This window comes from Danio rerio, chromosome 25 (genome assembly GCF_049306965.1).
Source record: "Danio rerio strain Tuebingen ecotype United States chromosome 25, GRCz12tu, whole genome shotgun sequence".
NCBI classification, from domain to species: Eukaryota; Metazoa; Chordata; class Actinopteri; order Cypriniformes; family Danionidae; genus Danio; species Danio rerio.
Window position 1 is genome coordinate 21,593,321 of NC_133200.1, and position 16,845 is coordinate 21,610,165.

General features: G+C 36.7%; 1 protein-coding gene across 2 annotated transcripts in view; it reads left to right on the top strand.

Moving 5' to 3' along the window:
• The window catches only part of si:dkey-219c3.2, an 85,572-nt gene extending 69,086 nt beyond the window's left edge, over positions 1-16,486 (top strand). For both annotated transcript variants that reach the window (XM_005163068.6, XM_017354184.4), the window contains exon 14: positions 14,903-16,486. In XM_005163068.6, coding sequence (XP_005163125.3) covers positions 14,903-15,076 — 174 coding nt within the window. In that variant the 3' untranslated portion in view covers positions 15,077-16,486. The remainder of the gene's footprint in view (positions 1-14,902) is intronic.
• Positions 16,487-16,845: the final 359 nt, after the last annotated feature.

The following is a 16,845-nucleotide window of genomic DNA, read 5'->3' on the forward strand; positions in this document are numbered from 1 at the left end:
CATGTAGACTAATCCATTAGTGTGGATAGGTTATTGGCTTCCTTTCTGCTGCTCAAATGGAAACCCATTAACAGAGGTAATGTGTGCCTCTGGCAAAGCCCTCGGCCACAGAGGCAGTGGAGGGTGTATCTCTCATGGAGCAAACACACACTGGTGTTTAGAAGACTAACAGTCTCCTGAACCGATGAGCCAAATATTTCTTTCACTGTCACTTTCTTTCGGTCTTCTTTTTTTACGCTTGTCCTTCTTTAACTCTTTTTCTCTGTCTTTTTACTCTATATATCTCATACTTTCAACTGTTTTCTCTTTCTCTCACTCTTGCTTTCTCCTGACGCTCTCTGGCTGACACTGGCTTGGGTACAGAGTCACATTGATCTGTGAAAAATCCTTCAGGCAATCATGAAATATTAAATTCAAGTCATACTCTACCACTTCTCTTCTTTCTCTCTCTCTCTCTCTCTCTCTCTCTCTATCGCTTTCCTTCCTATTTCTCTGTGTCCTTCCATACATTTAGTTTACTTCATTTCATCAGTTGGAATAAGTTACAACCTCACAGAAGTCACACAGGCTCTGTATCTCTATCTGAGTATTTTTCTTAAATCTTAAATGTAAACACCTTTCTGCAGTTATTAACTTGAACAGTTATTTTTATAATGATCATATATTTTAGATTTATTATCACTGTAAACAATGCTATGATTTCAACGGTAAAAAAAAAAAAAACTGTAAAAATGCTACTGTAAAAATCCATAACCTGGTTAAAAGTATGTTTCCCTAATATATACAGTGAATAATCGTAAATTGACTTTCCCAGAATTCCCTGCATGGCACATTACTTTTTATGCTTATTGTTGACATTACTATGGATCTTTTTAGTTGTGTCCCCTTTAGTAATATACAATAGAGATTTATGTTACATCTAATGTTCATGAACAATGTTTATTTCATGACTTTAGTTTTATGCATGTTACCATACTGGTGTTTAGTAGCTGTGTTAATAACAATGGGCACTGATACACGTTTCTGCTTGTGAGAAAAGTTGCTTGAGATGAGCATTGGTTCATTTTTTAGCTTTCTCATCACCACCTGCATATGTGTTAACATGTATACCTGTGTAACAAAAGATGTGTATACAGAATGTTGTTAATTCAAAATACAGACATATTAACTCAATAAATTAATCAAATACAATAGTTTACTGTAAAAATGAAAATACTTTTACGGTTTGTACCAAATTTTTAACAGTAAAATACTGGCAACCACAGCTGCCAGGTTTTTAGAGTAAATTTAACGGATTAATTTTTTACAGTGTAGGAGTTTTCTTGGTTATTATACATATCAAGGTTGTAAACTCTCTTGATCAGCTTTTACATTATCAGGTCTTTTTAAATCATGGTTTTGGAGGGCATTATTCATTTGTATCATAACGGATGTAACTATTTTGAAATACTGTAAAATTCATCTTTGTGTTGTTATTCATGTAAGTAAAAAGACCACAGAACTTTTTCCAGCATATTTGTTGTTGAATGTAAGAGTAAAAACAGCTGTGACTCGCAATGGTTCTATACATTTTGGTCTTGGATTTCCTACGTTTATGTATTATTTTTTTTAAATACAATTTTCTTTCTTTCCCCACTGCCAGAGATTTCTGGTTGGTTGTGTAAATAATCTGTTTCATATTACTGCAATGACCCTCTGTGTATGTAGAAGCCAGAGGGGTATTGGCACCATCTCGGCTTACCCTCCTGATTCCCTCAAGCTGTTCAGCTACCATTACAGCTCATAGTATTGCTCTTTATACATTGCGTATATTTTAGATTGAAACACTGACATGTATTTTGCAGTTCGCATGCCATGTTATTTGTTAAATCCATTTCACTAATATGCAAAATGTTTTAACTTATTATGAGAGCTATATGAGACACAAAATCTGTAGAAACGCAGTCATTCACCATCCTGTTTGCTTTAATAGAACATTTTTGTTTTGTGCTCCAAACTAAAAGAGTGTTTTAAAGACATCATGCCACAATCTTTGTTGAGCTACTTTATGTGTTTGTATAGCATCGCCCTCGAGCTTAATTTGTACCTTGTAGCCATGTAAGCTGTTGACAAGTGCTCTTTTTTTATACAGGCAACACAATGTGGGAGAGCTGTTTGAATTGCAGGCAGATGTAGGCAGAATGTTCGTTCTCCCGCAAGTGTTGCCTGAAGCATCCCGGTTCTTTGTGCTGAGAGAGTGAAAGAGGGTGAAAAAAAAAGAGGATATGCTGTTTCTAAAACGTGTGCAGAATATTCTCGAATCTGCAGCGTGGATGTTTACCACACAAATTGGAAAGATGTATGTTGTCAAATTAGACACTTAAATTATGCTTAATCTTCGAAAAACAGAGTTGGAGAGGTCTGAAGATGTCAACTCCCACAGCCTGGATGAATCATGGTGTATGGCATCTTCTGACATTCATATCTCCTCTGACCCAAGTGTTTGGCATACTCGCTGCACTTTTCTATTACAGTAAAGATTTTCCCGGAGCTATTCTAAATTGGCATTCGTTGCAAATTTGATGGTTATTGGCAATGGTTATGGATCAAGTAGAGAACGTCATATAACTAGAACCTATTCTACATCTCTATGCTTGAGACTTATAGTAGGCCATAAGTTTCCACCAAAACCAACCATCCAGAATACCCTAGCAACTGCATAACATTGGTGAAAACCACCCGGAGGACCTTAAGGCTGATTTACACTTTCACTTGGCTCTGCATCGCGGGCCTCTGCTAACTGCACGCTCACCTCGAAAAATGGACAAGGATTTTATGCTTGACGCGTTCGCCATTGTAATATACTTAAAATTCCAAGGGGCGTTCAAAAGAATATGACCGTTAAGTCAGACGTATAAACATAGAAGTAGGTTTCCGGAAATACTTTCATTAATATCGTTTAAGATTTTTAAACTTTTTTTTTTTTTTTATAAATGATTAAACATTTTTTAAATTCAAACTTTGATGCATCACTTGCTTTTTTGCTCTGACAGTTATACCTATTAAAGAACATGGGTTACTCTACAAATATATATATCGCGGATATATATATACACACATATATATAAAAGCAGAAAAAGGACACCTAAAGACACCTTTTTTATTTAGCCCTCTCCACAATTCACATATTACTGTCGGGCTAGTTTGTGAACCGATATGTTAAAAAGGCAATAATGGTCCATTCTTGACAATTATCACCAATAAATCCTAGAAAAATAGTGCATCAGTGTATTGTAAACCGATTCAAATATTCTTTTTCAGTTATCAAAGTAATGATGTTTATTTGTTTTAGTTTTGTAATTATTAAAGAGTTTTAAATTCTAAATTTTAATATATACATCAGTGTAAAACCTATGAATGGTGAAAAAAAACTTATTCTTTATTTGTTTATTAAAGCTACATGGGTCTTCACTTTTGCCATGACCTCTCTTTTTGGTTTTAACTTATCCCTCAAGTTTTTCTAAATTTATTAACAAAAAACTTTCTTTTTCCATGGCTGTTGCAATTTCTAACCAAGAATTATTGGCCATTTCGTTATCCCTATGATCAGGGATGGACGGATCATTGTACAAGCGTACCTGTTTCAGGCAAAATCTCTTCAGAGTGATTCATATTCTACTCAAATGAAATGTGATGCCACATGAAGTCATTGCTTGAATTAAAAAAAAAACTATTTGTGCGCTCCACCAGCAGAAATCATGTTGCACGTACCCAAATCAATTATCAGCAAACACTGCGATGACGTCACAGTTTTGGCGTGCACTCAAGCGTATTAATGCATTGTGAATAAATTACTCTTTTGGTTTTGTTTGTTCATGGAAATCCTACATGCATTATCGGTCACTTTTCAGACACTATATGTTTTTTTTATGGCAGTTTAACACCTTCAATCACATAAGCATGAGAACCAGTTGGTGCATAACAGCATGTTAATAGCCAAATAAGAGCCAGATTAACTTAAAGGGGCTATAGTTCACCCAAAATTAAAAATTTACTCAGCCTCCGGTGGTTCCATATCTTTGAGTATTCTTTGTCTGATAGCATTTTCAGAATCTCTTCTTTTGTGTTCAACAGAAGAAAGAAACTTTGTTTGTGACAATTGAAAGTTGAGTAAATGGTGACAGAATTTGCAGTATTAAAAAAAAATGTTTGGCAACAAAACTCCCTAGAATGGTCAAAGCAACCACACAGAATACACAGAATAAAGATAAAGATAACTCAAAACACTAAGCATGTTGACTTGCTTTGAAGGTATTTTGGATAATTTAGCACTGCTAATGTGTTTCTGTGGTGGTCTGACTGTTTTAACAACCATACAGCAATCTGCTAACACCTTAAATGGGCAATATCTATTATCTGCTATTCATCACTTTTTTTTCTGAGAATCAGATATTATCTGCATTTTACATCTATCATTATTTGAACCACTCAGTTGGTTTTTTACCAAAGACTGAAGGAAACAAAACATCTGAAAAGTATTTGGTGGTGTTGGGTTTAGGGTTGATTCTGGGTTTATATTATCTTCATCAGTTTTACTAGCATGCATACATTTTGTTGTGTCTGTAGTTAATTATGTGGTGAGGTAATGATGGAACACCACAAAGCCTCACATGCCTGTGTTTTGGTTTGGGCCGCGGGCCTGGATTTTATCCCAGCTCTGCCCCTCAGCTCCTCAACTTCACTAGAGGCAAAGGAACTGGAGCTTTGTCGCTATTTCACTAATTAGAAAATCCCCTTCCCCACAGCAAGACTTTTTAATTATGTGTAGTGTCAACTAGTTTACAGATTTAATCCGTGGTTAATACACACCAAGCCACGAACTAGAAGTGTGAGATAAATGGACCAGAAAAATGACCATAGTTGGGTCCTTATGGTGTCCTTAAGTATATGTGAAAGAACCATCTTGGCATTATTTCATAGAGCTGCCATAAGAAAACTATTTCAGGTTCCCCAAAGAACCTTTTAATGATCTGATCTCTTTTTAATATTTTTATGGACAATTTAAGCTGCACTGACATGCACAGAATCATGCAAAAAAAAATTTTTTTTTTTGTTACAGATGTTAATTCCACAACCCTGATTTAACATCAAAATGAACACCACATTCAGTAACAGACACTAAAGCTACCTTTACACCATAAATTTTGCAATCAGCTGTAATAAATTCTTTCCAGGTGATGAATCCACAAATATTGTTTAAATGAATGTTTAATAAAGGGATATGCTTGATGTCAGAAGTTTCCAATTGGATTTGATCTTGTGAAATGCACACACTCCATGAATATAGAGTTTCCTGCTGTTTCAAGATGTACATACTAGCAAATACTCCTGCATTTTATCTCCGTTTTCAAAAGACTTCCCATTTTGGGAGATGAGGTACATAAAAAGCTTTATGCTGCACTGCCTGTTTATCGAGCAGTAAAATGCCCCATTCAGTGAACAAAAGGCATTTATGGATGAAAGACAGAAGCGTTATTGTCTTAAGCTATAGAGAGTGAAATACGTTCTCTCATGTTCATCAGTAACTACTTTTGTGCGTCATATGCCATTTACAGTTTCTACACATGCATAAAACTTTCCGATTTTAATTTTGTATTCCTGTCAAGTGTTTACATGTCCTTTGATCTATTTAGAAAAAGGTTTAAACCACCTTTCGTTTAGTTAGATATCAAAGTAGACTGAAACCCATTCCAATACCATCAGCGCAAAATAAATCTTGGGATGTTCAAGGCCGCAACGGATCCACTGGTTGCATACTTCATAACTGGGCAATGAAGGATGCATTTGGTGGCTACAATTGAATTGGGCCTTTGAATTAAGACGTTACCATGCCATAAAAAAGACAAAAAAGGCTTTTGAATGCATACAGCCTCTTAAATGAGACTGCTATTGAGTAGATGGGTGGGTTTTTTTGCGCTCCTCAATTTCTACTTGCAGCAAACTAACAGTTGAAAGGGCTTGAGATAGCAACTATTTGTCCAAGCCGTCAAAATGTCATAAAAGAAGGACTGCAACTTAATACTGTAAGCAAATGCTCAGTTTTTGATTAAAAATTACCAATGATTATCATGGAAAGTTCATCCTAAAAATCCTGCGATATTTATTATAAAATGTCATATTTTGGTTTTGGGGTCTCCAACAACAGACTAACATGCATGCAAAGTCAAAAAACACTTTCATAATCTTATAATTTTTTACCTATTTATCCTAACGACTCCTTTTGTTCCCAAATTCCTCCCTTGCTTGATGCTAATATGCGCTGATTTGGTTGGATGACCCAGTCTGTTTTGATTGGTCAACTGGGTTCAGCGTGAAATGGTAAGAAACACCCACCATGGTTATGAAGTAGAGTTCGGAGTAAATGTGTGAGCCCAATGCAGGAGTAAATTAAATCAAAGCAGTTAAACAGCAGCACATTACTCTATTCCTAACCATAACCCCATAACAACGACAAACTTTTAGTATTATTCCACACCATGGCAAAGGTTTAAATATTTTTTATAAATCGGCCATGTCGTGTGTGTATAGGAACAGCTGATGAAAGCATGTATCATGTTGATATGTCAATAGCCCATAAATATTTAATTTAAAAGTTGCATTACAAGTACTGATCTATAATAGATAAGTGATTACAAGCCATGTAGAATGATTACAAGTTACAACACATTATTAAATACATATTTTGCAAACTATAGAAAATGAGGCAACTATTTCAATCCCACTTGCAGGTTATGTAAAAAGGAGAAACACTTACAGGATCTGAAGTAACAAGAAGCTGGTCTGTATAAACTGTGTAACAGTTACTGACAAAGTTCCATACATTAATAGTCTTTGCTGATCCCTCCTTTATTACCAATGGCAGGTGAATACCGCATTGCAATGTAGGCTATTGTATCAATCATCAGAAAAATTAAAGAAACAAACACAGCACATGGCATACTGTGATTTTTTTTGTGTGAAATTAACTAATAATTAATAACTAATAATTGTAACCTTCGTGGCATTAACAATCCCCTGCTCTACACTAGTGTTTGAAGGGAAAGGCACATTCACGTTTTACCGGATCCGGCACTTCATATTGGCAATGTGTCGTATTGATGTTGATACAAGCTGAAAAAAGATCAGATCACAAAACAAATCATTTATTTGACTCTGAGTTGACTCTTTCCTTGAAAAATCAATAGTTTTAAACATCGTGCACTTTCAAATTTAAACCTCAGCTGGATGTGTTCATTCTAGGGTTGGGCATCTAAGCTATAATGCCGATCCTATACGCATCTCGATACAAAGAATACGATCCGATATATTAGCGATACATTTGTGACATTGCGATGCAACAAGATACGATTTACACCCATATCACGATACAATGCGATAATTCAGCACTAACTTATTAGATTAAGTTTATGAGATGATGTAAGAAAGGATGCTGTGCCATTAAATTAGTTTGATTATTTATTAACCAAGTAAAACCAAGACTTTTTTTACAAACTGGCTTTTCTCTCAGAGCCAGAGTGTCAGTTTACAATAGAGGGCCATTTTAGAACCTATAGCACATATTATTTAAAGATTTTCAAGATAAACAGAATGTATAAGTGCAATATATATTATAAATGTATATATTTGCACTCTTTCAACATAAAGGTTTAAGTTACCATTGCACAACAAGAATTGTGATTTAACTTTTCAACTATGAAAACAAGTTTTACAAAGATATATTGTGCCACTGAATATTCAAAACTTAAGGTCGTGAACTAGCAGTGTTATGCTGCTTTGAAACATCACTTTCACTGTAAACAACAGGCTAATAAAAATATAAATAAATAAAAATTAACAGGAGGTGTTTAAAACCTTCGTTCTCCGTGACACTAGGCTGAAAATCTTTGCAGATGAACAATGCAATAGCATTCGTTATTGGCGTAGAACGAGCAGAACTGTTGCGCATGGAGAAAACTTTCAAAGCTTTTCTCACCACTTTTGGAGCTGGTAGCTACAGTTGAAGCAGAGCAGAAAGCCGGGGATGCAGGAACACTGGAAGATGCTTCCACAACAACACCGAGGCGCCGCTTCAAGTGCGATATCAGATTAGTCGTACTGCCCGTGTATTTAACAGATGCGTGGCACATTTTGCAAATTGCATCTGTCCTGTCAAGTCGTCCATCCTTAAATCCATAATGTTGCCATACTTAAGATTTAAAACTCAGTGAGGAATAAAATGTTTGTTTTGCTTCTCGCGCTTTCTGAGGGCGCTCCACTGGCTTCATCCACACACCTGATACACTGAATTGTAGTGTAAGTGTACACATCCGCAAATCCGTTGCTAAGGCTTACTTTATGTAGGTCGATTAAATTATGCGCCAAAAACAGGTTGACAACACTTGTTAATAAATAAAAAATACATTCTATATTAAAAATATAAGTTGTATCTTGGAAAAATCGATGCATCTCGCAAAAACTGATGCATCTCGATTTGCTTCCAAAATTTAATTCATCCTCTGCTGCTCTACCGCTGCACTCGCATCGTGCACGCGCATGACCGCGTATCAATACATATCGGTTAATCTTCCTATCCCTAGTTCATTCACTTAGAGCTGTGCTACACACTACATAAAAGGTCATTTTCAAAAACCCATAATAGGGGCTCTTTAAGACTAACAATAAAACTTTGTAAATTTTGATTTCATGTAGACTTTGGAAAGATTCCATGGAGGGTAACATTTCTTTTTGAAAATGATACCAAAGAACCCCTATTTTTAAGTGTGTTTGCAACTTCAGATCTTCTCCAAAGAACTACAGTATGAAGATTTTGTGGTTGAAGTTTAGCTTGTTTTTGAAACCCAACCTTGTCCCTCATAGTTTTGTAATTGCACAAGGTTAGATGGTCCTGGATCAAAGTAAAAGACCGCCATCAAAAAGCAGGCTAGTATAGGGTTAAAGTGAAGCAGAGCAGGGTTGCGTAGCCCCAGGCGGCAGTTCTGCAGAGACTGGGCTGTGTTCGTGCAGAGGCAAGGCGAGTCATTTCCCCAAACGCTGGAGACACACAGCACCCTCAGGCACTCTCTAACCTTTAGAGGCCAGAAGTGCTCACAGTCGTTTGGAGGAATAAGGTGGAGTAATAAGGTTTTTTTTCTCTTTCTCTCTCCATTTTGTCTGGAGAAGATTTTCTCTGTGGTAGTTTGGTCACCTTTTAGTTGAAGGGCTTTTCAGGTCTAGGCTAGCATCGAAGCAGCACTGATTTCTTTTACGACTTGTACTTGTTTTGAACATTTTAAGATGTCTGGTTGAAGGAGAGGTTTGTGCCATTCTGCTCAATTCATGCCTTTCAGAAAGCTACAAGCGTAAGCTGCCTCATCTCTTCAGGGTTTGGAGTCTGTTTCTCTGGAGGTGTTCGCTGTCCTACACACAAACTCAACTGAAGGGTTTACAACACACTTTAACCCTAATGACACTCGAAAAGATAGCTTGTGCACCCTACACATTCCACTCCACAGCTAATGTGGTTTTAAAAAAAATACATTTCTCTGTGCGCCCGGGGCACGTTAATGCTCACATCTGTAATATATTCATCCATATCTTTACACATTTATGCAGGCTTAACAAGCTCCATCTCTAACGCACCACTAGGATAGTGGCAAAATGCCCTGAGCGTGTTCACCCACACATGCTAACTGTGAAACGCAGTCTTCCTGTACTGCAGTGTCGAGTTGAGCAAGTAGAACAGTCTCTTACTAAAGGCTAGAGTTTAGGTGCTGCTTACATATTGGATATTTATTCAAAAATGAATTATTTTACAGATAATGGCAGCTTTGCTTTTTGTTAATATTTGTTATGGGGGAAAGATGAAGTGTCCACTCATAATGGAGTTTAAAATGCTACTAGTAGGAAGTTTTTAGAAATGTGCTTTGCTTTCGATATGTTTTTAAGAACTTTTTTTCTTACATTTTTTTTTTTACTAATGTTATGTCATGTAGCCATTTAAAATAAACAGTTTCAAATACCTTGTGTACACATCCTTCTTTAAAATAGTTATAAAAATATTTAACAAAACTAATAATATTAGTTTTTTATGCATGTTTTTTTTTCAATTTTAATATAATCAATTGAGTCTGCAAAGGTCCCATTAATTATGTGTTTTCTGCTTTATATCTGCATGTTGGTTGCAGTGTTTTTTTCAGTAATACTTTTATACTTTTGCTATATTTTTTCATATATTAATACAGGCTTTTATATTTAGTTTAATTGTTTGGTATTGGTCTGTCACCTGTTTTGGCACTTGCTATGCAAAGTGTGAACGTACAAAGAATATAATCACGTTCTGATGATCTGCAAAGGTTAAAGGATTTTTGCTACTTTGTCCAAACAAAATCTTCATAAAAGCAATTTTTAAAGGTATCACCTTAGATTCAAATCACAATTAATGTTTTGTTTATGGATGTCATTTTTCTCTTGTTTTTGGAAAATGTGTTCATAGAATAGAATTAATATAGTCATTTGTGCCTTTGCACATTCATTTACTTTCATTTTATTGTTATGCTTTCAACTTTAACACAATCTGCCATTCTGTTGTTAGGGCCATTCAATTGGCGCCCCGCAGGCCGATCCTGGCCCCTGAGGTAATTTGTTCCGGCCCTCCAAACAGTGTGACCAGTCCAAGACATCAAAAATAATAGTTCAGTTGAAAAACGGCCGCTATAGTTATGAAGTGACGTGCGTCTGTTCAATACAGCATGAGCTAAAGGCTGCGCAGAGCGAGAGTCACTCGCTCAGAATATGTTTGTAGAAAAGGTCTTTTGTACAATGCACTGATATCTTTATTATGGATGCAACAATTAGCCAATTTCACTATTAACTGCGCTTTCTTCGTCACAGTTAATTAATCATAAAGGCTTCTCTAAGCCGCATTTCTGCTGCACAAAACGAAACGAATTAAACTAAGTTATGCCAAGTTGCCAAGCCAACTGTGCGCTAGTTTAAAGTTCCAGGTATGTACACAGAGGCTAACACACACACACACACAGGATCAACTATAGCAGCGGCCGTTCCCATATCACTTCTTCTCAGCTTGCAAGTTTGTTATTTCCAATGTAAAAATATATGACGATATGTGCGCACAAGCAGAGCAACACGCTTGCGGCTTTCCGGGAGGACGCAGTAGAAAACATCTCACAGTTAGAGTTGTGTGTGCCATTCAGTGCAATGTAAACAAAAGATATAAAGCTTAAATTTATGTTAGATGTGATAACTGTGAAACCATGATTATTCTTCAGACTATATAATTGTACTACCAAAATCTATAATTGTTGCATCCCTAATTGTTATGCAGTTCAAAACATAACATCTGAATGTGTCTGAATGTAGAAGAAGCCTACTTCAGCAATGCACTGCTTTTGTTGTGCTCTGAAATACAACATTTGAATGTTTGTAAAAAAAAAAAAAAAAAGCCTATTGTACAATGCAGTGATGTTATGTAGTTTCAAAATACAATAAATTAACATTTTAAGGTAGAAAAAGCCAACGTGGGTGTCTTAAGGAGCAAAAATACAGCATATGGGCTCCTATGCTGTTTTGTCATCACTCATAGCAAGTCATATCTCTCTGGCCCTTCGTTTGGGATGCTTTTCATGAACCGGCCCCCATGCCAAACTAATTGAATAGCCTTGCTGTACGTCTTCTTTAGAAAGAGACCAAACTTAAGTCTGATCTCAGAATCATTCATGATTTTTACCAGTTAAAGTGTATATTTAGTTCAGTGCTCAAAATGTTATTAATAGATGATGATTGGATTTTTATTAAAGACAAATATATCATTTATTATTATTATATATTAATACATTGACAGTATTGAAGTAAAATATTGCACCACTCTTTCTGTCAGCACCAGATGGGTCATTTTAACTATTTTATGTACTTTTGTCTGTTGTATTTTTTTTTTGTATTAATATTTCTATTTACAATAACAAACCGTAACATGATCATCTCAAACTATAAAAACAGGATTTGGCGGAAGTGTTGATCAAAATCATGTTTATTAAAGGTTCAGTCTATAGTTATGCGTGAGTACTTGAGAACCAAAACAACAACGGACTACAGGACTATATATGACAGGTGTGTAAAAAGTCAAATCGCCACAAACTGGCCTGGCATGCAGAACTCAGCTTTTTTTATTGAACTGTGAGCCAGGATTATTTTAAGCACATAGTTGTCATTTGAATGCACCAGAAGATATGTATTTCGTAAATTTCATATAAGAGTTGCATATTTGAATGAATAAGACCCGTACTTTGGGCACCATATCATTGACCCATTTTTGAAATCATTAAATGCAGCACCTCTGTCTTTAAGTGTTTGTTGATATGACATTTCTCGACTATTGCGCTGCGTTGAGTCAGACGCTGAAACCACACAGAAACACACACACAGCATCCAATATCCAGCATTGATTTCAGGTTTATTTAAATGTCTACAATACATAACCAGCGGCTTACTATCACCTGATCGCATCTTGCTCTCCACTTCCTCCTCAGGGCGCGGCCATGACTGAAACATTTTGGCACCAATCTCTGATTTCAGTTTCGCGTTTCATTCCTCCCTTCAAGTCCTCCTGACAATTTCAGAATAATGAGCTAACATTAAGAGCGTACAAGACCGCGCAGCGACCTGCCCGCGTAAACATGTGGTGAGCTCTGCCAGCCCTGGGTGTGTGTGAGAGTGGGAATCATCCAGGGTGTGGAGGAGCATGTATGAGGGTGATATTGATCCCAACCGAGCTGCAGGTTGTTTCTGTAGGGTGTGGTGTGTGTTTTGTGCCCCAAGGCCATCTTACACCTTCTCACGTTCTGTATATACTTGATGTTCAGTGAAGACTGAAGACCCTCAACCTCATTCCCACCGAGTGATGCAACACTAAAGACCCCCTGCATGGATGATGAATATCGTAAACAACGACGTCTTCACCCTCAGGAAATTAGATGGAAGGTCTTCACACTATCTTAATGTTTCTGCGGCCGCTTGCAATCCCTCGGTTTCTTTATGTTGACTGTTTTTATGCGCATATGGATTTTCAGTATGGTTTTTGGAAAGAGTATTGCTGTGATCTCGCTGGCGTCTGAAGTGGAGAGCAAAAGTGTGCTGCCCGAGGCATGAGGTGTGGTTCTAAATGGCCTCGAGCTCAGAACACATGATCACATGTTGTGCAGGTGTGCTGACAAACACACAAAAGCACTAAAGCAGAGAAGCTTTGACAACTGAAAAATGAGCAAGGTATTAAAGCGAAGCCTGCACTGGTGTAGTTCTCTTTTGTTTGGCTTTTAATTTAGTTGGATATAAGTAGTTAGTTTTGGTAATGTTTTATTTGTTACTTTTGTATATGTGGCCAAAGCAATGTAACTAAGGTAATATATGTGTATAGTGTGCCCTTTTTACAGTTTAAAGGTCAACATGATCTGACTTAAAGGGATAATTCACTAAAAATAGAAAATTCTGTCATTTAGTAGGGATGGCTGATGTAACTAACGTTTCGACACAGTGTCGAGATCCAGAAGTGCAAGTGGTTTGAAACGCTGCACTGAAGCTAAATCTTAAACACCCAGGTCATGGGACTAAGGTTATTGGAAAGACCCAGTTCAAGTGACTAAAAGGATTCAAAGCATTGGTCATTTCAGAAGTGTTGACTGGCGTTTGACTGACATGTAACTACATGTTGCACTGACGCGTATCGCAAGCTCTGTAATTGGTCGGCTTGGAATCTGTGACCAGTGTGGTTGGGGACTGAGAGACGCGCAAACCTGTTGGAGCGAGTGTTTATAAGTGTATAGTCCCATGAAATAGCTCCACATGGAAACTTTTGTTTTGTGTTTACCTTATGATTAATGTAATTGCACGTCCACATGTTCCCATCCCTGAATGAGCAAGTTTTAGCTACTTGTACTTTAAGCAGCGTTCAAAAAAAAAAAACTCAAAAAGTAACTCGATACAGTGGAACGCAACATTACCTAGCTAGCGTTTTGGAAGTGTTATTGAAGAGCAACACAAACAGCATACAGAAGTATAAATGAACGACTACGAGCAATTTCAAATACTCTGAAATTATAACTTGATGTATTGTAATAATTTTACCAAAACAAGACAAATGTATTCACAAAGTGTTTATTCGGATCTAAATCATTTGAAGCCTCAACTCTACAACGTGGGATTTAATACTTCAATTTGCTTAAGTGTTTGTTGCTGAAGCTGTTCCAGAGCAATACATGGAAAAAAAAAACAATAGGTGTCACTGTAGACGGGTTTCAAAACTTTTCAAAGCTTCGACTGTTTCAGTGTTTAATGAAGCCTTGCTTTGCCCACTATTATTTAGTTACCCCTAACTTTGTCAAACTTTTATGAATTTCTGTCTTCTGTTAAACACAAAAGAAGATATTTTGAAGAAAGATGAAAACCTGAAATGGTTGTCTTCCATAGTGTTTGTTGAAAGTCAATAGTTACAGGTTGTCAGCTTTCTTCAAAATATCTTTTCAATAGAATAAAGAAATGCATTGTGGTTTAAAACTATTTGACGTGAGATGAAAAAGTGAGTTAAGATTTTTGGGAGCTGTTTAATTCAATTTTTGATATTTTATTTTATTATTTACTATTTAAAAATGATTATTTGTTGCTTTAAGCCATTTTACTAGGCAGAGAACAAAAAGAATAAAAATCGAAATGTTGGCTGTTCAGTTGAGTTTAAAAGAAAAAAAAAAAAGCCACCTGAATAGTTCATCTCTTTACAGTCATCAGTCACAGCCTTTTCAAACATCAGTTCAATCATGGTTGACATGGCAGCTAAACAATGACCCTGACCTAATGAATTCTTTCTTCCTTCCCACAGCTTCCTGCGGGCTCCTCCGGATCAGCGACCGGTTCTACCTCATCCTCTTCATCCTCAGTCAGGCAGACCCGTCAGCGCATCACCCGGGTCAACCTCAGGGACTTGATCTTCTGCTTGGAGCAGGAGCGAACCACGGCTAGGTCCACGCTGCTCTACAAGGCCCTTTTGAAGTAGCACGCTAGCGCTAATGGTACTCCTGCTTCTCCCTCAGTAACGCGTTCAAGTCTTCCTCTCCTTCTCCGCATTCATTTCCAGTCTGTGCCTTCAGACTCACCTGTGGCATAAACTCTTTGAGTACTAGAGTGTTGCTGTAAATCTTCCAAACGTTGGTGTTCTGGGGATGAGAAGGTTCTGGAAAAGCCCGTACGGAGGCGGCTGTGGACATCATGTGATATTTCCTCCCCTCCGGGTCGCCCTTTTAATGCTTTTATTTCCCCTTTGTTTCGGATTAATGAGCCATCCTTTTTGAGCAATGTTGATCTTTTTATTCATTAACTTGGACTCTGTATGGTTTTACGTTTCAGGATAGAGACTTGTTTTAAACGGATAGCGGCTGGACGACTTGTTTTTAACGGAACGCCTCATTTGCAATAGAGACACTGGAAATGTGAATGCAAAAGCTCCTGGTTTTAAGAAGTCTAACGAGTCGGAGGTATTTTTAGTAACTTATAAGTAGCGCATCTTTAAGTCTCTGAGGGAACGGCGTCGATTTTGTTTTTTTTGTTACTGATTTATGCAAAATGAAGAAACTCTGTGTTGTAAAACACTGACTGTCTTTCATCCTATTGGATGGTCTTTTGAACTTCAGTGACGGTTTTGTCTCGCACACTCAGTGTGGGGTTCTAGGTGTGTACGGTTTCACTAGTGTCTGTGTTAAGTATACTGTGAAATGGTGCCTTATGTGGCCCTCCTGGGGCACCATTGTTTTTAAGCAAATCCACGGCATGGAATTCTCCAATATGCTAATACTAATATGCATCGCTTCAACAACGATTCTAGAGCAGGATCTCTCGTAACTTATTTGTGGAGAAATGGCAGTTTGTACGTTTCGTTAATTTGACCATTTTGTTTTTTAATTAAGTACATTAAAAATGGGGTGGCTTTGACAGACTGCAGTAATGATTTTAAAATACTAATGTTGCATATTGAATCCTGTATTTTTGTGTTTTGAAATTCACATTGGCTATAAATTTAGTATCGGTCATCGGGCATTATTTTATGTCTCAAGTATTTGTATACTGCCCTTTATGACATGCAGTAGGAGAGGAAGAGACATTGACATTTACGTTTTGGCGTTTGTACAGAGATGTATGTTGGGAGATGGTCAGCGTTCATGTCACGTGCAATGATTCCTTTGAATCTTTTTCCATCTCTTCGACTGCTTTTAATCCGTATTGTTTGTGCTGGCGTTCGGACAAACAGTATTGCTGATCAAGGGATTGTCTTTTGTCTAAAAAAAACATATCTATTAGAATTTCTATTTTTGCTAAATTTAACAATTTTTTGAATGTTTGGTTGGTTTGGAAAAAAAGTGCTCATCTCTATTAAATTTGTACTTTTGTAAAAGAATAAAGTTCCTAATTATACTTTGGTTGCGACTTTCATGATATCTTATATGCCAGATTCAGACTCAAAAAATTTTTGTAACTTTTTTTTTTTTTTTTGTTTTATCATGGAAAAGAAACATGTCAGACTGGTCAAACCAGAATCAAACGTGAACGAACAGTGGGCTACTAAAACGATATCTTAATAACTCTGTTGTATCGCTTCTGTGCTCCTATTGGTCAATGACACGTCATGATAAACATGGCATTATTTATAATAACAAGTTTAGTCATCATCCTCTATGATGACACTCTATACAAGTGTCTTTTATCCCATAAATGTTGTTTGTAAAATAACATGACACTCTACATCAAACAGATCCTGCCAAAATTGTTGTA